Here is a 24,932-nt window from a genome sequence, read left to right as displayed (position 1 = left end):
TTACTTTTCCTTAGGGAAGAAAGTGGATTGGCGGTATCAACCATTAAAGGCTATCGTAGCATGCTATCTGCAGTGTTTAGGCACAGAAACTTAAACATTTCAGAAGATAAGGACCTTCATGATCTAATAAGATCGTTTGAAACATCCAAGAAGGTTTCTCCAGGGATTCCGAGTTGGAATCTGGATGTAGTGCTACGTTACCTTAGGTCCAATAAGTTCGAACCGCCTCAGTCTGCCTCGTTTAGAGACCTCACGAAGAAGACAATTTTTCTCATGGCTTTGGCTTCCGCAAAGAGGGTTAGTGAACTCCATGCGCTAGAAGGAAATGTGGGATTACAGAGGAGATGCAGCTATCTGTTCGTTCCTTCCTTCGTTCTTGGCTAAGAACGAGAACCCCTCAAATCCTTGGCCTAGGAGCTTTGCAGTCCAAGGCTTGTCTGCATTAGTAGGCGAGGAAGCAGAGAGGTCGCTTTGCCCAGTACGAAGTTTAAAGTTCTATCTACAGAGAAAGAAAAAACTTAAGGGCAATGATGTCAACCTTTGGTGCTCTGTAAGAGATCCAAGGAGGACTCTTTCGAAGAATGCGCTTTCTTTCTTTATCAGAAGCCTGGTGAAAGAAGCGCATGCGATATGTGATGAAAGTCAATTCAAAGTTCTTAAGGTCAAAGCTCATGAGGTAAGAGCTATTGCCACGTCATTGACTTTTAACAAAAACATATCCCTGAGTAATATTATGAAGGCAACATTCTGGCGTTGCAACTCAGTCTTGCAAACACTATCTGAGAGACGTCAAAATTACGTATGAAAAGTGCTTCGGGTTAGGCCCGTACGTATCGGCGGATTCGGTGCTGGGGCAGGGAGCTGAGACATATCCTTTGTAGTATATATTTTTTCCCCTTGTTAGGTTGTAAGTTTTTGGTTGTTTGAAAGAACACCGATCACCTAACCAATGATTAGATTGGTTAGGTGATCGGTTTTTATGTTTGAGCTCCTTGCAATGATAGCTTGATTAGGTTCTGTCATATAAGTGGGCGAATCCCCATTGACAGATCCTGCACGGATTCTATCAAGTTTAAGCGGATAACCAAATCCCTTTGATAGACCCAAAGAGTCTGTCAGCTGTAGGTCACGCCCTCGCTGAAGCTTTCTTAAGGCAACGCAGACTCATAGACAGTAACTACGAAGTCTTCTGCCTAAACAGGTAAGAACCAAGGTTGTATTTACATCCTACAACTAGTGTTGTTTTCCCCTTTTTTCCATATTTATATTGCTGTCTCTTTCCCTCCACCAAGGGTGTCAATCAGCTAAGTATATATCTGACAGGAAAGTTCATGTACAAAAATGTTATTGTTAGTATACAATAAGGTTTTGTACATACTTACCTGGCAGATATATACGATTGATGGCCCGCCCAGCCTCCCCTCAGGAGACAGGTGGAAGGAAAAAATTCTGGCTGGGGGGAAAGGGAGATTGGTTCTTACAGCCGCCACCCAGCGGCGGGGTAAGGTAGATCACCTGACCTACCTGTCGCGTGTGCCGCGAGTTTTGAATTCTGTCGTGACGTCAGAGACGTATAGCTAAGTATATATCTGCCAGGTAAGTATGTACAAAACCTTATTGTATACTAACAATAACATTTTCCTAAAGGCGATGATTATTTTTTGCAGGTTCGCACAAGATTCCCTCCAGAACCAAATGGTATTTTACACATAGGACATGCAAAGGCTATTAACATTAATTTTGGGTATGCTGCTGCTAATGGAGGTGTATGCTTCCTGAGGTACGATGACACGAATCCCGAGAAAGAAGAAGAAAAGTTCTTCAAGGGAATCAAGGAAATGGTGGAATGGTTAGGTATGTTAATTGTTTGCTTTTCCATATTTACTCTTCTGGGTTCGTTGGTAACGTTGTTTATGTCCTTGAAAAATATATTTTTATACATTCAACTTACCTGTCAGATATATACTTAGCTATTTGACTCCGTCATCCGATAGAAATTCGAATTTCGCGCACACGCTACCGGTAGGTCAGGTGATCTACCTACCTGCCGCTGGGTAGCAGGACTAGGAACCATTCCTGTTTTCTATCATATTTTTTCTGTCGGCCATACTGGCAACATCGTTGTGGGTATCTCCGGCTGGATTCTTATTTTGCATCGCAATTGATCTTCGTTTGGACTTCTCGGTGACGTATTTGGATTGATTGTACTGGCATACGCGATTGTGGTACGTTTATTGGATTTGATTTGGATTGCTCAACATGATGTCTGACTCTGGAAGTGTGGTGAGAATGTGTGTGAATGTGGGGTGCAAAGTTAGGATGCCGAAGGCATCGGTTGATCCTCATACTATTTGTAAGAAATGCAGGATGTATGAATGTTCTTTTGATAACACTTGTAATGAATGCAAGGATTTGAGTGCGGAAGAATGGAAATCTCTAACTTCATATTTGAAGAAGTTGGAAAGAGACAGGGTGAGGAGGTCTTCTTCCAAGGCCTTGCCTAGTTCTGTATCTAGCGGGGTTATCAGTAATGTTATACCCTCTTCTCCTTTTACTGCCCCATCTAATGTAGTTTCTGCTCCTTTGATAGAACCAACAGATTCGGCATCAGAGATTGCTAATCTAAAAGCCGCCCTTTGGAAAATGGAAACCAAAATGGCGGCCATTGAAGGTAAGCAAAGTGAGTTAAGTACTGTGGATAGTGATATAAGTGTCACCAGTGCTGTGGAGGGAGCGTCTGATTGTCTCCACATGCTCCCAGGCCTAGACCTCTTTCAAGCTCCCCAAGCCAGAGGAGAAGGAATGTCAAAGCCGTAAGGAGGTTGTGGAGGATCCCCAAACAGTCAGACGTCCCTTCTGCTTTTTCTGTTTCACCACAGAATGCCAGAGAACGCTACAGAAAAAGCGTTCTTCGGGAGTGTTTCTCCTCTTCGGAGAATTCTTCTCCTAAAAGAGGCTGGAGATCGGCGGATCTTTCTCGCCCCCTGAAAAGATGTTGGGATGAGCCCAGGATCACATCGAGTCCTGAACGTTTTCAGGAGGATGGTCCTACGGAAATTAAGAAGGCAAAGAATGTGCTTCCTTCCCCCACAGACTTGTGGGAACCGGTAAAAGACCGATCTTCTAGACCTCCGTTGGACAAGAATTTGGAAACGAATAGAATCCTTCGTAGCATGCAGGATTCCATCACTTCGCTTGTGGGAGTTCTTTCAAGAGACCCTCCTAGAAGGAAAGACGCTTTCCTGCCTATAAAGAAGTCTAGGCTGTCGAGGGGTCAGACTCGCCATCAAGATTTGTCATCGTCTGACTTGGAATCGGATTCTTCAGCCTTACATAGACCTAGCAAGATCCGTTCTCCTGTCAGGCGCGAAACGCCAGCCAGGCGTGAAGCGTCAGCCAAGCGCGAGGCGCCAGCCAGGCGCGAAGAGCCTACCAGGAGCGAGACGCCAGACAGAAGCGTCGAGCTTTCTAAGCGCGAGGCGCCAGCCAAGCGCGAAGCTCCAGCTAGACGCGAGGAGTCTAACAGGCGCGTCGAGCCTACCAAGCGCGAGACGTCAGCCAGGTGCGTGACGCCAGTTTGGCGCGAGGCGCCAACCAGGCGCAAGGATCCTTTCAAGCACGAGACGCCAGCCAGACGCGTGACACCTCCAAGTAGCGAGCCGCCAGCCAGGCGCAAGACGCCAACCAGGCGCGAGGATACTGCGGGGCGCGAGACGTTAGCCAGGCGCGTGACGCCAGTTTTGCGCGAGGCGCCATCCAGGTGCGAGGATCGTGACAGGCGCGAGACGCCAGCCAAGTGCGTGACGCCTCCAAGGAATGAGGCGCCAGCCAGGCGCGAGCAGCCAGCCAGGCGCGAGCAACCAGCCAAGCGCAAGGCGCCAACTGGGCGTGAGGCAATCAGGCGCGAAGCGGCTACTAGTTGTAAGGACGTTGACTTACTTAGTCCTTCCCCTACTAGAAGTATTTCTCCTAGAGATCCTACATCGCATGATAGAGAATCGATCAGGAGAGAGCGATCCCCATCTAACCTTGGCCTTGAAGAGGTTTCTGAAGAAGAAGTCTCTACCAACGAGGGACTTTCTAATTATAAAGTCTTAGCCTCGTTACTTCTAAAGGAATATGGGGACTCTCTTAGTCCTGCTGCTCCTTCTTCACCGAGATCGCTGTTTTCGAGTACTACAAAAACTCCAAAATCTCGGCTTTCCTAAAGATGAAGCCTGCTATTTCGATGAGGAAGGCCCTCCTGTCTTTGGATTCCTGGCTTTTGTCTAAGAAGGAGACTCTTAGAACAGTTTATTGCTCTCCTCCCTCCAAGCTGACAGGGAGGAGAGGAATATGGTATAAGACGGAAGAAGCTATGGGCTTGATGCTCCCCTCTTCTGCGGATTCAGATTTCTCTAGCCTAGTAGAGTCGGTTAGAAGACACACTCTAAATTCTGCAAAGGCATCGTGGAGTATGTCTGAATTAGATCAGCACCTTAAGGGAATATTCCACGTATTAGAAGTTTTTAACTTCTTGGATTGGTCCCTTGGGCTGCTAGCTAAAAGGACGAGTGAGCCAGATTTTCTTGATCCGGAAACCTTACACAGTGTCCTATCTTGTATGGATAAGGCTGTGCAAGGTTCTGGCGAGTTAGCTGCCCTGTTCGGATCTGGAGTGGTAAAGAAAAGATCTCTTTACAGTTCGTTTCTGACAAAAGGAGTTTCGCCTTCACAGAGGTCCGCCCTACTTTTCGCACCTCTGTCCTGTTCCCTTCGCCTTTAGTAAAGGATATTTCTAGATCCCTTTCGGAAAAGGCAACGCAGGATCTTCTGGTGCAATCCACGAAGAAGAATAGACCTGCAATTCCTATTCAGAAGAAGTCTTCTCGTACTCCAGTTGTGCCCTTTCGTGGAACATCCTCGACTCGACCTACTACGAAGAGAAAGCCCTTCGACAAGCGAGGAAGGTCTTCCTTCCGCTCTTTTAAAAAGAGCAAGTAGCAGCCATGTCCTCCAAGCACAGGTAGGGGCCAGACTTCAACACTTTGTGGAGGCCTGGTCCTTAAGAGAAGCAGATCCCTGGACTCTGTCTGTTCTACAGAAGGGTTACATCATTCCCTTCGTAGACAGACCTCCTTTAGCAACATCTCCGAAGGATTTGTCGACGAGATACAAGGACCATGGACTGAGAGAGACTCCTGCAGACGGTGGTGTCGATGAGGGACAAGAATGCAATAGAGTTAGTGCGGGATCCATTCTCCCCGGGGTTTTACAACCGCCTTATCTTAGTACCAAAGGCTTCGGGGGGATGGAGACCCGTTCTGGATGTAAGCATCCTGAACCGTTACGTGGAGAAAAAGAAGTTCTCCATGGAAACTTCAGCTTCGGTTCTGTCAGCCCTGCGTCAGGGAGATTGGATGGTCTCCCTGGACCTTCAGGATGCTTACTTTCATGTTCCGATTCACCCATCGTCAAGAAAATACCTCAGATTTGTAGTACAAGGACAAATCTTCCAGTTCAGGGCCTTGTGCTTCGGCCTATCCACCGCTCCCCAGGTATTTACGTATCTGATGAGGAACGTGGCCAAATGGCTTCATTTAGAAGGGATCAACATCTCTATGTATCTCGACGATTGGCTAATCCGGGCCAAGTCGGAGAAACAATGTTTGGAGGACCTACAGACTACTTTGAACCTGACAAGGACTTTAGGATTACTCGTGAACCTCGAGAAATCTCAGATGGTCCCCAGCCAGAACTTAGTTTATTCGGGATTCTTCGGATGGATTCTCGGGGTTTTCAGGCTTTTCCATCCCAGGAAAGAATTGTTCGGGGCTTACAGAAAGTCTCGAGCTTCCTAGAGAAAGAACGGAGTTCAGTAAGGGAATGGTTAAGCCTTCTGGGGACCCTTTCCTCACTAGAACAGTTAATTTCTCTAGGAAGACTCCACCTACGCCGCTTCAGTTCTTCTTAAGAAGAATTTGGAGTGGAAGAACGGCAACCTTTTCAGACACTTTCGGAATTCCTCTGGAAGTGAAGAATCATCTAAAGTGGTGGCTGATACCCTTGGAAAAGAACGAGGGCTTGTCTCTAGAGGTTCGGAACCCAAACCTAATCTTGTTCTCAGACGCTTCAGAGAAGGGATGGGGAGCGACTCTAGGGACAAAAGAAGTATCAGGCCAATGGAGGAAGGATCAACAAGACTGGCATATAAACACCAAAGAACTTTTTGCTGTTCTCCTAGCCCTAAAAGCCTTCGAAACAGAGGTAATAGGTCAAGTGTTACAGGTCAACGCGGACAACACCACAGCGTTGGCCTATATCAGGAAATAAGGGGAACTCACTCTTTTTCTCTGTTCCAGATAACAAAAGAACTGTTATATTGGACGAAAGACAAGAATGTGACTCTCCTCACAAGATTCGTGAAAGGAGAGAAAAATGTCAGAGCAGACAGGCTAAGCAGGTTAAACCAAGTGCTCCCCACAGAGTGGACCCTTCACATTCAGGTTTGTCAAACTCTGTGGTCCCTGTGGGGCAGACCTCAAATAGACCTATTTGCCACCTTCCTATCCAGAAGGATAGAGAACTTCTGCTCCTTGGTGGAAGACCCGAGAGCTATAGCGGTGGATGCCATGCTGCTGGACTGGGCAGGCCTAGATGCCTACGCCTTTCCCCCCTTCAAAATGTTAGGAGTGGTCTTAAAAAATGTTTTTGAGGCGTCAAAGGGACGAGGACTAACACTCCGTCGCCCCCTTTTGGCCGTCTCAAGATTGGTTCACAGAGGTACAGGAATGGACAGTGGACTTCCCAAGATCTCTTCCACACAGGAGAGATCTTCTCAAACAACCCCATTTCGAGAGGTATCATCAAAACCTCCCCGCTCTCGCTCTGACTGCCTTTCGACTATCGAAAGACTTGTCAGAGCGAGAGGCTTTTCAAGCAAAGCTTCGAAAGCAATTGCTAGGGCCTGAAGATCCTCAACGATTCGGGTCAACCAATCCAAGTGGGAAGTTTTCAGAAGATGGTGTAAGAAGAATAAACTGTCCTCCTCCGATACCTCTGTGACCAACATTGTGATTTTCTGATTTTCCTTAGGGAGGAATCTCAATTATCAGTCTCGACCATTAAGGGTTATCGGAGTATGCTCTCTGCTGTTTTTTCGAAACCAGAGGTTTGAAGATAGTAGAGGATAAGGATCTCCATGACCTTATAAGATCATTCGAAACCTCAAAAGCCATTTCTCCTCTACTCCGAACTGGAACTTGGATGTGGTTCTAAAATTCCTGTCGTCAAATAGATTTGAGCCTCCTCACAACGCGTCGTTTAGGGATCTAACGAGAAAATGTATTTTCTTGTTGTCCTTAGCGATTGCGAAAAGAATTAGCGAAATACACGCTCTAGATACTCGGGTAGGATTTAAGAGTGATGCGGCAATTTGTTCTTTCCAGACTCTGTTTCTGGCCAAGAACGAGAACCCTTCAAAACCCTGGCCAAAGAGTTTTGAAGTTAAAGGGCTTTCAAATCTCGCAGGAGAGGAATTGGAAAGATCCTTATGTCCAGTTAGAGCCCTGAAGTTTATCTAAAGAAGAAGAACGAACTCCGGGGATGTAAACAAAGCCTGTGGGTGTGCCAGTTCTGGGATCTAGTAACGCATTTTTGTTAGGCAGCATTATTACTGATGCTGCCATAATAGTAAACTGCACTGAAGACTCTTTCAGGACTCTCCGAGTGAAGGCTCATGAGGTTAGAGCTGTGGCCACTTCATTAGCTTTTCATAAGAACATGTCTTTAAAAGACATTGTGGATGCGACTTACTGGAGGTGTGATTCAGTTTTCGCATCTCACTACCTTAAGGACGTTAAAGTGACATATGAAAAGTGTTTCTCTCTGGGTCCTTTTGTATCAGCGGATACAGTGCTGGGGCTTGGAACACATAACGATCCTTAGAAAATTTTGAATTTTGTATTTTAATTTTTTATGGTACGTAGATCTACCCCTTGTGAGACGGGTTGTTGGTTTTTGTGCTGACTAGAATGGCTTTGTTGTTGCACTGGCGTCCTTGCTTGGGTCAGTAGGGAATCAGGAGGCGTCTTACTGGCTAGATTGTACAAATATTTTTTTTTTAATTTATTTTTGTACTTTTAAGTGTACGAATGTTTGTGATTCGAGTTTGTGGTTGTTTGCAAGGAGTTAGGGGATAACTTCTTGCAATCTTAGAACTAACATGGTTAGGTTAAGGTGATCGGGATTGGTGTTGTGCTCCTTGTATAAGGTTCTTGTCAAGTAAGTGGATAAGCACCCATTGACATAGTCCTTCCAGGCTCTGCCGAGTAAGCGGATAAGACCCCTTTGGCAGACCCACAACGAACTCTTAGCCATAGATCAATATCTCGCTGAGGCCCTTGAGACTGACTAGACTTCTGGGTTGTATTCATGAAGTCTTCAGTCTAAACAGGTAGGAACCAAGGTTTTATTTATTTATTACCTACAATGATTGTTGTGATTCCTGTTTAAATCTGTATTTAGCTGTCTCTGACCCACCTCCAGTGGTGTGAATCAGCTAAGTATATATCTGACAGGTAAGTTGAATGTATAAAAATGATATTGTTATGATACAATAAAGTTTTATACATACTTACCTGGCAGATATATACGATTTATACCCACCTACCTCCCCTCAGGAGACAGGCGGTATAGAAAAAATATGATAGAAAACAGGAATGGTTCCTAGTCCTGCCACCCAGCGGCAGGTAGGTAGATCACCTGACCTACCGGTAGCGTGTGCGCGAAATTCGAATTTCTGTCGGATGACGGAGTCAAATAGCTAAGTATATATCTGCCAGGTAAGTATGTATAAAACTTTATTGTATCATAACAATATCATTTTAGGTTTGCTGTTAGTTACAGATTTTTACATTAATTTTAAAATGCAATGTTATCTATTGTGTTAGTACAATATACTACACTAGCACCTGAATTTAACAGATGCTATGGGGGTTTAGCTGTTTGATAAGCAGTATTCCATTAGCCAACAAAACTGTATATGTACATATTATATCCTGAGCAAACACCCTGTTTTTTTATCATGCACCTTAATGTTTTCCAGATATTTTACAGCTAACAGCAGTTCCACTCCACATAATCCCTAACCTAAACTAATCTATCTTGTGCACTTAACATTGAATTTAAATGATTTATCTAAAATGTATCATATCTAAAATGACAGCAAAGCAAAAGATAATCATGCTGCAGTATTGGATAAGTACGAAAGTCCTTTAAGTTGAGTTGTTACTATACTTTACTCGTTAAACTTCTTGCTCAGAGCATAACAAATCAACCAAGATTGAATATTTTTTTCATGTTGTATGACTGCTGGAGTATTTTTCTCATAATGTATGACTGCATTCGTGAAGAAAGTATCAAAGACCCTTAAACTTGCTTACCACACTTCCAGGATTTAATACCTACATATGAAAATGTAAAAAGTAGGATTACTAGAGTTTAATGTACCGTATATACTCGCATTATTATGCGACTTTTGAAACCTAATTTTTAAGCTAATTTTAAAGGGGTCGCATCATACACGCGGTATAAAATTAGCGTACCGTCTATGCTTTCCCAAATCGGCAGATCGCGATAGTTACTACTGGAGGAAAACAGTAGATCTTTTAAAAAGTTATGTTTTACTTGTACTTCACTATATCCAATAATATTGTATGCATTCTCATATTACTATTGTATTTTAAAATACAAAAGAGCGATCGTGCGCCATTTGCATTATTTTGGTTTATGCAACATGTTTAACTGTTCTAGACTAACCATCTATAATTTCCAATCAGTTAAGGCACAACACCGAAGGATTTTTTAATCTTTTTGTTTTACTCAGTAAAAGAAACATTTGTTACTTGAACTATTATTTTCCTTTTAGGATACGCAGGTAAGTGAAAATTGATTAAAGTAAAAAAAATTGCATAAATTAATAAACTAAAATCCTCCAAAGTCGCTCTCTGTGTCCGTATCATCAAATACTGCTCTGAATTCTTTGCCATCAAGGCAGTCATCGTATTCGTCATCTTCCAGATCTTTGATCATTTCATCCTCATCTCCTGCATCTTCGTATAGGACATCGTCAATTCATATGGAAGGTATAGTCTTGTCACCGTGGCGAGCTCTCTGGCGTGGCTTTTAAAGATCTGCCCTTATGCTAATTTTACAAAACAACAACTGCCCGTGTGTGACAGACCTTTGAATGTCCTTGAGACAAACCCCGAGGCTATAATTATAAGATTATAAGGGTTTTTCCTTCCCAGGTACTTTAATCTCCTTCCTATTCGGCCCTCTCTTCTCTCTCTCTCCTGTCATCATCTCTCTCTCTCTCTCTCTCTCTCTCTCTCTCTCTCTCTCTCTCTCTCTCTCTCTCTCTCTCTCTCCTAAATCTTACAGCTGTCGGAGCAAGAGCTTTTTTTATGGGACAACATAGGCCCGCCATTTCGGCATTTTCCATACCTATTTATTTCGTATACGATTGCCCTCTCTCGGCTGTGAAGTTGATATCTATCTATGGCTGTGAGATGACCAGGAATAACTTGTAAGTCGGTGTCAAAGTCACTCCACTCTTCAGTCAGGCCAAAACTTGGCCATATCGCTTTCAAGCAATATTCAGTCATTGTTTCCTATCTATTATTTTCTCAGAGAGAGAGAGAGAGAGAGAGAGAGAGAGAGAGAGAGAGAGAGAGAGAGAGAGAGAGAGAGAGAGAGAGTGTCTGTATACGATTGTTTATTTTCTCACTCGTCAAACTTACTGTTATGCTTTATTTCATATTTCCTTGCTCACCAATTTATTCTATACCTACGATATTAAGAAATCAAGATATGTGTAGAAGGGAGAAATGCCTCCAGACTGTACAGTCAGTATGGATTTAAACGCACGTGGAACTGGTTGAAATATTCGCAACAGCACCAAAATGAGATGCCCTGTTGATAGAATATCTGACTCCGTTCTTGTTATTGCATAAAAAAACTTTATCAATCGTGAACCTACGTAATTTATTTAGAATTCTGCACAATTGAAAAGATAATATTTGAAATCTGTAATGGGAGAAATGGTTTTATCTCTGTTGTTGTTATAAATTTGGCAGATATGCGATCAAACACGTGGGTGGACCAAAACAGCCCAGCCAGAGAGCTCCGCTCATTTTGTAAATACTATTGTTTGGCGTGCTAGGCTTACCCCGATTCATTTGGGTGTGCGCTACTCAAATAATCGCATTTTCTTACTAATCCCAAGAGTTGACCATGGAAAATCCCAAGATTAACCAAAAATCCCAAGATAATAAAATAATTGACATATGCCAAGCTTTGGAGTCCTAAATATTTACTCTGTCTATCAGGAAGATACTGATAAATTGAATTGACGGTATCTTTCCTGAGAGAGAGAGAGAGAGAGAGAGAGAGAGAGTATTCATGTAATCAGTAAAATACACTAATAAAAACAAAACTAAGTACTGTATGCAAAGCACACACATCATCGTTAGCTTCCCGTGTGTTACGTGTAAACGTTCATTCTAAGAAATTCACAGAGTAGTATAACTAACACCTGATTGGCTGGTTGGTAGCCATGGAGATCTGTTATCCAATGACTGCCCTCTGCTTCTGTTCTATTTATAGACATATGCCGTGGATGACACTAGGTTTGAACGTTACCATGTTCGTGATTTTCTGACTGCTGACGGCAAAAATTACTCGATAATTTTCTTTATATAATTATTTCTTCGTGAAAACAATAATATAATATGATCATTTTAACTTTAATGTATAGTGGTATGAAAAATACCAGTGTGTCGTAGCGATGCGTCATCAATATAGTGGTATGAAAATACCGCATGGTGTTGTAGCGATACGTAATCACAAAGTACAAATCCTTTTCCCGGACCATCCTCAAAATTTTACGACTCTTCAAACTGCAAGATCGATATGGTGAATAATATTATTATAGTCCTACTTATTGTTGAAATTCACAAGTTGAACTGCAAAACATTAGATTTTGATTGTTATGTACATATATTTTTTGTGTTTTACGGAATGTTTGTTTTGAAAATAATAGCTATTAGTGAACATATGATATTAATTGTCCCACTATTTTATTATAGGTGATCTTAATTATCTCACATTCATGTAACAGTATTATATTAATATTTATTTAAATAAACAGTAATTAATAAATAACAATAATGAAAAACATAAAGGGAAAATTTTTTTCTGCAGTAGTGATGTTTGTTTGATTATGCATCTGACCTCACATTTCCGAAATTGTAAAATTCCAAAAACCGAAACATCGGAATGTGTGTGTACTACACTTTTTTTAAACACACAATGTCTACACATTTACTGATACCCGTTGGTGAAAGACTCAAATTACAGTATTTATTTCTGAGAGAGATGAGAGAGAGAGAGAGAGAGAGAGAGGAGAGAGAGAGCGAGAGAGAGAGAGAGAGAGAGAGAGAGAGAGAATGATTTAGGACTTCAAGGCGTGTTATTTTTTACAATTATTTTATTATCTTGGTATTCTTTTTTAATCTTGAGATCTTCTATTCAATTCTCGAGATTAGTAAGAAATTACCGTAACTTCACTAGCAGCAGCACACATCTGAACGACTCGGCCATTAGCAGGCTAAACCACCAACCTTATGAACTGACCTCAGAAAAGGAACTCGCATGATACATGAGATACATGACAAAACCACTGTTTATTGGTGAAAATTTTGGGGTCGCATGATATGCGAGATCGCACGTTACTCGAGTATATACAGTATATAGTACAGGTTGTTTGCCCTCCAATAGAGGTTTATCAGATGCAGTTCATATATATCAAGGGATCACAAATTTAGTGGTTCATATACATTGTGGATGAAACACAAATGACAGCCCAAAATTTATCCGAAGCACCACCGGCATGAATAACTGTATGCTAAGAATGGGTATACAAGAATTTATCAGGTGTAAGCAATGGAGATTATAATTAATTATAAGCAATGGTTAAACATATATTGTATAACATTTGTTACATTTTAGGTCATGAAGCAAATGAAAACATTATTTTGAAGATTTGCCTATCTAAGCCCTTCAAATACTACTGTAGTTAATCTTTCTTAATTGGTTGTAATTTTCAGGTTACAAACCGTACAAAATCACACATTCGTCCGATTACTTCCATCAGTTGTATGAATGGGCTAAGTTATTAATAGAGAAAAATATGGCCTATGTATGCCATCAGAAGGCTGAAGAACTTAAAGGCTTTAACCCCAAGCCTTCACCATGGAGGGAGAGGCCTGTTGAAGAATCACGTCAGTTGTTTGAGGTATGCTGTAGTTAGAATTTTTATTTTCTTGTGTTGATATTTAGCAAAGGGTATTTTAGTTGTTCTTCCAGCAGTAACCTAGATTGTCTAATCCTAAAAATAGTATTGAAATAATAGAATTCTTAAGGAAAATCACCAGCTTTTCTCATCTTTCAATCAACGAATAATTGTAGTACAGTACTTTGTGAACTTTAAGAAAGGAGACCAAAAGACGAAAGGTATTAATAAACGACAAAAATTACCAAGTACACTACAATCAATGGTCAATCAGAACAAAATGGATTGAGAGAAAAAGGCAGTACATTGTAATTGACAACAGTCTAGGAACAATATGTGGTTTGTACTGCAGACAAAGAATGAACTTGGGTGACAGTCGGGAATCAATGGACTGTTATATACCCTATATGGTGATCTGTAAGTGCCACTAAATGTCTTTTGCAGTGTTCATGAAGCTTTCAGCTGCTTTTCTACGTATCGTATGATTCATCACCTTCTTCCATTCCTTTTAATATATACCTCCGTTCGTATTCTCATCCATCTGACTTTCCACTTTCTCTTTTCAATTGTTTCTTAGTGCAACTGCGAGGTTTGCATCCTGAACTGTCTATTTTCCTTTCAGCGCTAATTGCCCTCTTAGGTCCCAGCACTTGGCCTTGGGCCTAAATTCTATGATCTTCTCTGTGATTTATCTTCTGCTTTGCATTCCTAAAACCTGACTATCCAGCCTCAACTATTTTGTGTTCCAGCTGTCATTACTTATTTAAGAGCGAGTTTCTGTATTTGAGTGAGCGTTTGAAGAGTGGGAGGCGGCTCATATTGATTTATTTAAATGTGTCAGGAAAATATGATTTTGTACATGCAACTTCCCCGGCAGATATATACTTAGCTTATGTCTCTGACGTCAGCTAAGTATATATCTGCCAGGTAAGTATGTACAAAACTTTATTGTATTCTAACAATATCATCTTGTAAGCTGTTTTAAACCTAGTAGAAGTTTAACAACAATCAGTTGGTTTTTAGAATTATTATATTTGTTAAGATGTTGATGTTTGGTCTCCTTTACTCAGATTATTTTCTGTGCTTTTTCACATCATACTTTTGCAAGGATTCCCACAGGAAATAGAGAAACCTGCAAAACCTCTTTAGATGACTATATTATGGTTTGTTTTTCAATGTTATGTACAAACATCATAAATTTACTTGGGATGCATTTCAGGATATGAAGAATGGAAAATTTGACGAAGGGGAAGCAACATTGAGATTGAAGTTAACCTTGGAGGAAGGCAAGTTAGATCCAGTGGCTTATCGAATCAAGTATTTCCCTCACCATTGTACTGGCAATGAATGGTGTATATACCCAACGTACGATTATACTCACTGTTTGTGTGACTCCCTAGAAAATATTACACACAGCCTGTGCACAAAAGAATTCCAGTCCAGGTAAGACCAATCTTTGTTTAGCAAAGTTATTTTAGTATGCACTTTGAATCTCAAATCATTTCTACACTTTTATCTTGGAAGTTCTTGTCCTATAGTAAACAAAAGTTCACTAATCCTGACAAAACACCATCAGAATAGAGAAAAGCTAAGTGAATGGAAACAAATGACACATTACAGAAAGTGCAAACAGGTAATAATCCTTTAAGAGCAATTTTGGAAATCATCTACTCATTTTTGAGCCGTATAGAAAAGTGTGAGAGCTGGAATGTCAGCATTTTTGAGGTCACACAAGGTTTGTTGACGGAGGTTGGTGTGAATATACGAAAGGGAGAAGGTTGGAAAAGGGAAGGGTTAAATCTGGATAATTTTAAAGTGATGCCCTCCACATATGACTTTGGTTATTGATGTGGTCATTCCCTTTGCATTGAAGAGAGCAGGGTTGGTTCTGTCCTCAAATACAAGAGTGACCATCTTTGAAGAAGCATACACTGCAATGGCTTGCAATTCAGAACTTGGCATAAGGGCCTGTATTAGACATTAAAAGTGTTTTGCATCTAAGATGCATAAATTTCCAGAATCCCGAGTCAATTTCAAGTCGATGTATTTGTTTTTTCACAGACGATCTTCATATTATTGGCTTTGTAATGCAGTGGAAACTTACAGCCCCGTCCAGTGGGAGTATGGGAGACTGAATATGAACTGTACTGTAGTTTCTAAAAGGAAAATTGCAAAGTTGATATCTGAGGGACATGTAAGAGGTAAGTAGAATCCTTTTGAAATTTGGTTTTTATTTTTGACATACTGTTGGCATCATTTTCTTTTTACAATTTTACACACCCAGTTACAGAATTCAGGAGTCCCTGATTTTACACATAATTATTATTATAATTATATTGTCCTGCTATTTATGATGGCACCATTAATGCTCATACATGTGGAGCACACAAAGAATGCTAGCTAATTATCATGGCAACGGAGTTGAACATTCTCATTTGGGAAAGGTTGCTTTTTGACATATAACCAGGTTAACATTTTTTTAATATTATTAAACTAGATTTGCTTAATATCTTAACATTGCTTCAGAACAGTAAAATATGAAAATGTATCGTAAATAAGAAATGTAATCATTCCACAGAAGTAAAAATGGCTGAAAAGTGGTTGATGGAATGCAAAGCCATCTTTCTAGATTTTTTTAGGGTTCTTGAAGCATTCAAGGACCTTAATGTGTTACTCAGGTTACATATTCATATGCTTGCCACTTAGACTTGCTATTAGTTTGATAATTATTTAGTGGAATTCTAAAAGTAGGTATTTCAAGCTTGTAGTATTCTTTTTGAATCACCAATCTTTGAATAGCAGGGAAGATTTATCCAGTGATTTTGACAATCATTATTTGCCTCTGAACAGTTGAAATCTCAAGAAAATCATATTACCATTTAAGTTTCCAGCTAATGTTACATGCAGCTATTTTTTTTAATTAGTTTTACCCGCATTTATTTCATGCAAAGCGATATTCCAGTTGCAGTTTTGTCATAAATTTTTTAAGTCTTAAAAATCTATAGATTTCCTGTTCATCTTGCTCGTCAAATTTCAGATTGGGATGACCCAAGACTCTTTACCTTAACTGCTCTTAGACGAAGAGGGTTCCCAGCTGAAGCGATTAACAGTTTCTGTGCCACTCTGGGATTAACTGGAGCTCAGATCTCTATTCACCCAAGGGCCTTAGAAGCCTGTGTTCGCCGGGTTTTAAATATGACAGCACGCAGGTAATGTATTAAAAATAAGGTTCTGTAAGAATCATTGAATGTCATTAAGTTATTAAAATTTATGTAAATTAGCAGCCAGCCCAAGAAGAGTCTATATAAGACTCAGAGGTATGGAAAAACTAATCATTCTTATTATTATTGTTAATTAGTAGTAGCCTCAGTTTCTCATAAGGATTACTTAACTGGTTTTGACCTTGTATTTTTAACGTCTCTTAATAGTAATGTTTTCTCTTGTCTTCATTTGACATTCTTATAATTCCCATCTATCTGTTAATGTAAGCAGTTAGCCCTGAGGTTAAGTGAGAGGATTTGCTGCCTGAGTTGTGATGTAATTAATCGGTTAATACCTTTGTGATAATCATACAAAAGGTGTCTCATGTTGTTGGTGTTTTCCCCTTATCAGCGTAATATTATATACTGTGCTATAATGTATACCAATTGTTATTCTGGAGGTCTTTGGGTTCCTCCACCATTTTTCATTCCCAGAGGCCCATTCACATTTGGCTACATTGCTATCCTGGATATTTTACATTTTCTCTCTTGCTAAAAGATTCCAATTTCATTCTTTCCAAAGTTTCTTTGCCCTTACCACCTTGCTTTATACATCTCTATTATCTTCCCTGCCTGTCCTATGCCTGAATTTAAAGGATCTTGTATCTGTCCCATCTTCAGTGTTACACTTCATATTACTTTTACTTCTGCTCTACTTTATTTACGTATATTCTCTCTGTGGTTCCCACTCACCACTGTTCGATGCCGTATTTGCTGATAGTCTGGACTCTGGATGTGCCAAATGCTCCTTCTTAGTTTTAGTGTTTTTATTCCTTTGATTTATTCAGTTCTATATTTATTCTTTTCTTTTGACTCCTTGTTTTTTTAGTTTATTTTTATTTCTTCAGGTTTATTTTGACTGCCTTATTTTCCAATATTTATATCCAGTAATCACATCAGTTCAAAGGGAAGAATCAGTCATGCTTTCAGTTTCATTACTGTATCTTATTAGCTTTCTTGAACAGTACTATGTATAGAAACTTTAATCCTGGGTTTGGACAGAATTCCAGTAAGGCATCACCCTCTGTCCTATTGTTTATGGACATTTAGGTCTCTTACTAATATCCCTTTGTAAATATTTTTCAATTTATGTATATGCCAATGTGATGTAATTTTTCATTTTTGTATTGTTTTATGCCACTGCTATTGCCATTACTTTTATTGATATGCAGGTGTTTCAGTTTACAAGTACAGTAACAGTAGTGCAATAGATTACATATGAAATCGGAGATTTTAAGGGTTTCCAAAATTTGTTAGGGACAAGGTAACTAGAACCAACTGTGGACATAGCATTCTTCAAGTCATTTATAATGATAAACTGTTGAAGGATGTAAATAATTAAACCTAATAGTTCTGCTAAACAGAACTTTGATTCTGAAACCACAAAATTTCTGTTCTGTGAAAATTACAATTCAGTTTTGTCCGGTCTTACAATTCAGTTTTGTCCAGTCTTCAGTAATTTACAGCTTCCAAATTTTATTATTTATTTATATGATCATTCTCCTTATTTTTCAGGGTTATGGTAGTGATGGACCCCATGAAAGTAGTCATCACAAACTACCCGAACAACGGACCTGTTATGTTAGACGTTCCAAATATTCCTGGATTGGATGAAGAAGGTTCACATTCAATCCCATTCGACAAGGAGCTGTGGTTAGAGCGCTCTGATTTCCGTGAGGTAAGGAAGGAGAAATTCAGTGTTTATAGATTTTCCCCATCCCAAGTTAAGTATATGGAACTTCAATCTTTTACCATCTTCCTGGCATTGTCAAGATCATCCCCATATATTTTGAATGGTGTGTTTTGGTTAAAGGAAAATGCATACTTTTCCAGTGTGGAGGACTTGGCTGAGGACCCAGAGTAGTGGGTCTTTTCTCTAGTGCAATACAAGACTGGTGGCCCTTGAAACATCATTGTTGTATGAAAAGACATTTTCCCCATTTTCAGCTTATATATACTTTGCCTTTCATATTACTTTTTTTGGAGGCATTCAGTTTAATATTTCATCTGTGAAGTTGATGCATTCAATCATATTTGGAGCCCAAAATCTATTGATATCGGATGAAAGGGTGTTGAGTTGCAACCACTTGGAGCATAATCTCGTTTTTAAGCAGAAAATGCGGTTTGAAATAACATTTCTTATCGTAAACATTGTAGACAATATCTAGGAAAGTGCGTTCATTTAAAAGTAATTTGCATCTGGGCTGCATCTTCAGAGAGGGCAAACAAGCAGTTCTCAGAGGATGAGATTTATGTCTTACTTTTCTAGAGCTGGCCCATTACCTTGGGTCATTGGCTCTCTAGTACAATATGCATACTCATACTCTTAATTTGCTGGAAAAGATTGTGATTTTCATTTCCAGACCGCAGATGGAGATTACCGGGGGCTGACCCCCGAGCAGAGTGTTGGCCTCAAGTATAGTGGCTTTATTATCAAGCTCCAGGAAGTTGTGAGGACACCATCAGGTGAAGTAGATTACCTGAAAGTCACATGCGAAGCAGTTTCAGAGGAGAATAAGCCCAAATCTTTCATTCACTGGGTTGCACATCCTGTCAAGTGTGAAGTTCGTCTGTATGAGCAGTTGTGAGTACTGAATTGTTTTAAAACCTTAAAAGTGCAAACTTAATTTTTTTAAGGAAGCTTTTACCCTATTTTTAGTTCCAATTTTTTTTTTGTTTTTTAAAGGAAGTTTTCTTTTTACCCTATTTTTAATTTTTGTTCCAATTTTTTTTTTTAAAGGAAGTCTTTTAGACCCTATGATTTTTTTTTTAAAGTTCAAATTGGATATGAGTAAAATAGGGAATATGTCAGTTAAAATGTCATATTGGAAGCTAACATACCAAGTACAGTTTATGTACAGAAATTTTTGGCTTTCATTTTAAACATTACATACTTACCCACAGTTTTTTAATGTTTGAGATATGTAAACATTTTACAATCTTTCATTTGCATGATTAACCAGTGCTGAAGAATTGCATTTTTTCTTCTTTTTTTTACAAAAGTGAAATAGACAGCAGACAGGGCATTTTGACTGTCATGAGAGTAGTCCTTGCAAGACAGCTTCATGAGATCAGTGTTATAACTTTTTATTTGTTTACCCTTTTTAGGTTCATTCACGAGTTCCCAGAGGACCCAGCTGTGGTTCCTGGTGGATACCTGACGGATATCAATCCTAATTCCCTGACAATTAAAGTGGCCTTCGCAGACTGTTCGGTTAAGGGAGCAGAAGCGTACCAGAAATTCCAGTTTCAGCGGGTTGGGTTCTTTTGTGTGGATCCTGATTCTATGCCAGATTACTTGGTGTTCAACAGGACTTGTGAAATCAAAGCTGACAAGGGGAAAAATTAATGACTATTTATTTAGTGTACCATTTAATTATTATAAAATTCTTTTGATAAGAATGTTTTTTAATTATTATTAAAGAATTTGAACTGAAATCGTGTTTTATTTAATGCAGTCGATTGTATACATCTTTGGAAAAATGTTTTATCATGAATATATCTATCCAAATAATATAGCTCTTATTATTAGTGTCATATGGTACTTTAACAGGGTGATACAGAAACTACGTTTCTGTTACAGAGGTAAAAAATGCAACACATATACACTATCTTTGAAAATTTATTACTAATACCTTACAATAAAATGATATGAAGTAGCTCTGCACCAAACACACGGCAAGAAAAGTGATGCATAATGAAACCCATTTTCTGGAATCTGTGGACAAAATTACAGAACAATATAAGCAAAATACACCATGCTTACTAATTCCTGTAGCAACAGTGATACAAATATTAAACTGATGAGAGTAAGCAGATAAAAATACTTTTAATTCATAAAATGCGAATAATAAAAATACTTTTTATTCATAAAATGCGAATAGAGTAAGAGGATAAAAATACTTTTTATTCAAACGTGAATGATCTCTTTAGATGCTGCATGTATTTGACTATAAAATCTTAAGCTATATGTTAAGTCACCATCCTTGTAAAATACTATTTAATGAAGATGCTAGTGGCATGGATAGCAAGTTTACATCCCTTTTTCCACATATTAAGAAGGAATCATTTTGACAAGCCCAACATGATCTATTAATGTGAATTCATGACCTTTCCCAACTATTTCATTGTACAAACACAACTTTAAAAGACAAGATACTAGTGAACTATGGAAATCTATAGGTATATGTTTGTAAACCTGGTTCCTTGTAAAGGGTTTTTGTATAAGACAACAACAGTTGAACAAAATAATAATAATTACCTGTTTACTTTTCCAAAGGAGCATAGTTGAGTAACTTTTCAATAAGGTCAACATGGCCTAGGAGCATCCTACGGCAACAATATCGCTTTAGACCGAGGGCATCCAAGGCGTCACTGAAAACATACATCTGTATCAATAATTTATTCACAATTAAAGAAAATAAATTATATCCATCACAAGTGCAAAATATTATTTGTTCCGATACGTAATACAAACCCTCGGTCCTTTAACAATAGGAAGGTAACTAGCGGCAGCTGGGACGGTCGCAAGCTTCAAACAAAGGGAGAACAGTAGTTAACTGCTTGTCCGATCGTGCGTGCGGCCGAGAGGTGAAGAATCACTTTTGCTTTCGGCCGCGGGTGTGAAGGACGTGTTCGTCATCGCTCTCTGCCCGCTTCATCGTCGTATGCTTTGTTTATATTGTGTTTTCTACTAATGGTTTGTTTGACTTGGAAAATGAAACTGTAAGTACACTGTTTTCATTTTCATTACTTAATTATGAGCCAACATGGAGCTATCGCCGTAGATGCGGCGATTTCCGCTCTTTTCATGAAATTGATAACCTTGAATTATGTCTCGGTGCCGAGGGCGGGTGCGTTCGCCCCGAGTCATGTATTTTGGGCGAAAGTGTGTAATTGAAAGATGTAAGTACTCTTTTCATTATATTTTGCCCTGTGCGTTCGTTGCCGAGAGCGTGATTGCGCTCAGCACGAGCCTCTTATTTTTATGGATAGAATGCATGAAAGTGGATGCGCAATGCAGTATTCTTTTCATTTTCATTTATTAATTGCATCAAATTTAATTTTGGATCAATTTCCGCTCTTACCCGGGAATTGATCCTTACGATTTATTTTCTGTGAAAGTGAAATCGCAAGTGCAGTATTCTGTTTCATTTTCATATATTTTTTATGATAGCATCATATTATTAAGGATCAAGTTTCCGCTCTTACCCGGGAATTGATCTTTCCCCCTTTAAGTTCTATGAAGTGAATCGCAAGTGCAGTATTCTGTTTCATTTTCATATTACTTTTCACTGCTGTGCGGGGGTAGAGGAAGCGAAGGTCTGCCGGGAAGTCGTCGGAAAGCTCTCCCGCGACTCCCTTGGTATCCAATTCTTCATCTTCTTTCCTGACCCCCGCTCAGCTTCCTCATTGTATTTTGTATTTGGGGTCTTCCTTGCGTTCGGGGTGGGGCATGTCTCACCCCCGTGCGTGAGGAAGGCCATCGCCGCAAGGTGATGGCTGCTCCTACTCTCGTCTCCAAATGCTAGTGCCGCTGGAACGGCGAGCAATATCCTTTTCCTTCCCCATTCCCTCTCCTTACGACTACGAGGGAAAGGGGTAGGATTCCTACAGACTTCTCTGTAGGCTCCACGAGGTGGGGACTGCGCTGCCGGGGGGACCTTCGGGTCCTACCTGACGTAACCCCGGTCGTGGAGGAGGGACCTACACCATCTCCGATTTCTACGGGAATCGAGAGGACAACCAACCGATATTCGTTTAACGAATCCGGTGGGAGTTTCGCTGGGCGCTTAGAATTCTGCAGAATTTCTAGCACACATGGCGAGACCACTGTCCAAGGGAGTTAGACGAGTATTCCCGATAATTGTTACCACGATAATAGGGGATCTCGCCGAATGCTCGAATTCCTGGAGTTCTTAGCGTTGGAAGAAGACTGTCGCCCAAGGAAGATATCTCACAGTGGCGGCCAGCCCTGGATTAGAGAGAACGGACGGGAATATCCAGTTTGGCTTGAATTTTCGTCTTCGTTATTCTGTGCACCATTGAAGCTTTCCTTCGGGGAAGACTTCTCCTTCTCTCTCTTTCTTAGAGATCGAAGGCGGTCGATCTCCAATCCTTATTTTGTTTTCTTGAAGGGAAAGAATTTAGGATGGAGATCGTTGTTCAGAATCCTACAAATATACTATGTATATTAACCTCGCGACATGATTCTGCTAAGCAGTTGAATGGTCCGAGGGGTAGGCGCTTATCCTGGTTACTCTACAGATTGCGACATAGACGAGAAGTATTCTAATTGAACTGCAACTCGGGGTTGCCTGCAACCTGCCTGGAGTTTCCAGTTTCAATTTTAATATACGTATGGTGTTGTCACAACAACAACCAATTAAGCTTTATATTTACCGAAACAAATTCATTTCGCATAAATATAATTGCTCGAGCATATCTTTTTATGCTCGGTGGGTTCTAGCCGAACGCATTCCTTCGTGGAAAGGATTACTTGGCAACTCAGGATGACGAGTGTCAGCGACAGCTACTGCGTATTGAATTGCAGAGGCATTTCAGTACCAGCTGGCGCTTCGAGATGCACGGTTGGTTATGTCTTTCTCACCTGCTTTGATTGAATACCAACCGTATCTCTGCCCAACAACATCACAGACTTAAGTCTTGATTAACGGGGATTCTCGCATACATGAATGACATCTACTGCTGTGACACTAGTATTCATCGTCTTCGGTATTGCGAGAATTTAAAACAGAGATATCTATTCGACTCTCATCTTTCTGTTTACCGCACGGTAACAGAATTCTGTAATAGTCTCTTGCTGCATCGTATCGCGATAATGCGAATGATTTTTGCGGAATCTGAGTTTGTCCTCAAAATTCTCGTATTCGGAGGTGTGCAAATTGTTAATTGTCCACCCGGATAGCAGATGTATTGAAAGACATCGCCTACTCCCACACCTGCCAGCTCTACTTCCAAACGTTCAGCCCATGAGAAGCAGTTCTTCAGGCGGCTCTCCCCTGTGTTTTCATTACTGAAGAACTCCCCGCTTTCATTGCACACCGGACAGCAATGAAATGGCTTGTAAGCACAGGTTCAGAATCTGAGATTCCTTCTCTCGATTCAGCTGGAAGACGTAGGTTGCATTCATTGCCTACCTTCGTCTTCAACGTCACATAGTGTTGTTTCTCCTTAAGCTGAGATTCAACGTCTATGAGATTATCTTGCCATCAGGGACCTCAGTCTTTTGAAGGCAATTGACTTTCGTTTTGTTTTGAGCTTATGCATTAAGAGAATCATCACCGCGCCGTCCGGCATCGGTGACTAACAAATATATTATTTGTTTGGTCTCTCAGCATAAACTCTTTAAAGGGCGAAGGTCACGTGACTTACCAGGATGCTTGGACAAACTTGCCTCTACCGATTCCGAACCAGTCAGTCGGCAGCTGTCAAAGCGCCCGAGTCAGTTACAAACTATGCTGTGGACTTAGTTCGGTTGTTCCAGAGCAATCATTACTTCGTCTTATAGCTTTGTCGGTATGAGTACTGTTACATAACCAAAGTCGAGAAGAGGGATAGGTCATACGACTATTCCCTTCTTTTCGTCTTAGGTAACTGCATGACTTTTCTTGCGAAGTAAGCACAAGGGGATGGGGATTTGTGACGCTCGATTTCGTACCGATCTTCGTAGCGAAGACTCAGAACCCTTCGGTAAACTGACGATTGGTTCGAGTCCTTCACAATACCCTCCCTAATGGACTTCACCGCCTCCGATACGAAGGCTATGCTGCTTTGTCCTGTGAAGGCGCGACGGAGCTGTCTGAAGAAACTCGACACCCAGGATGAGTGTGGACGCCTCTCCATCATTCTCGCGTTCGCAAGAACTTCCTCCGTGGCGCAGGTAGTGAAGGCAGGGGCCTGGTCCAACCGGACCGCATGCACCTCCTTCTACCTTCGGGATATTGCCCACAGGTCCTTGGATCTTTTTCCTTGGGAACCGTGGTGGTGACTCAACACGTTGTGTAGTTAACCCAGACCCTCGCAGGCTGAACAGCATCGAGTCCTGGTGTGACCGTAAGAATGGATGAGTGAATGAGAGTGTGACTGGCTCCTCATTCCCTTTTTCTTCCCCTCTACCTCTGGGTAGAGGGACACGGTCGTCACCCTGCTGGGTAAGGACGAGATGCAGGTGAGCTACTCAATAGAGCACCATCCTATCCCTTTCAGTAGGGATAGGAGTAATATCCCCCACTTCCTCCAACAAGGGGGAGGAAGTGGATGCCAACTTGAGACAAACCCATCTTTTTTATAATTGTCTCTTGCAAACAGGAACAAGT

At 40.6% G+C, this 24,932-nt stretch overlaps 1 protein-coding gene across 2 annotated transcripts in view; it reads left to right on the top strand.

Moving 5' to 3' along the window:
• Positions 1-20,031, top strand: part of LOC135197292 (probable glutamine--tRNA ligase) — a 39,353-nt gene extending 19,322 nt beyond the window's left edge. For both annotated transcript variants that reach the window (XM_064224426.1, XM_064224425.1), the window contains 8 exons: positions 1,668-1,854; positions 13,149-13,336; positions 14,553-14,776; positions 15,395-15,534; positions 16,371-16,542; positions 18,109-18,271; positions 18,957-19,177; positions 19,702-20,031. In XM_064224426.1, coding sequence (XP_064080496.1) covers positions 1,668-1,854; positions 13,149-13,336; positions 14,553-14,776; positions 15,395-15,534; positions 16,371-16,542; positions 18,109-18,271; positions 18,957-19,177; positions 19,702-19,942 — 1,536 coding nt within the window. In that variant the 3' untranslated portion in view covers positions 19,943-20,031. The remainder of the gene's footprint in view (positions 1-1,667; positions 1,855-13,148; positions 13,337-14,552; positions 14,777-15,394; positions 15,535-16,370; positions 16,543-18,108; positions 18,272-18,956; positions 19,178-19,701) is intronic.
• Positions 20,032-24,932: the final 4,901 nt, after the last annotated feature.

Source organism: Macrobrachium nipponense, chromosome 18 (genome assembly GCF_015104395.2).
Source record: "Macrobrachium nipponense isolate FS-2020 chromosome 18, ASM1510439v2, whole genome shotgun sequence".
Lineage (NCBI taxonomy): Eukaryota > Metazoa > Arthropoda > Malacostraca > Decapoda > Palaemonidae > Macrobrachium > Macrobrachium nipponense.
The sequence above is the reverse complement of the archived record's forward strand: the minus strand, read 5'-3'. Positions and strand labels throughout refer to the sequence as shown.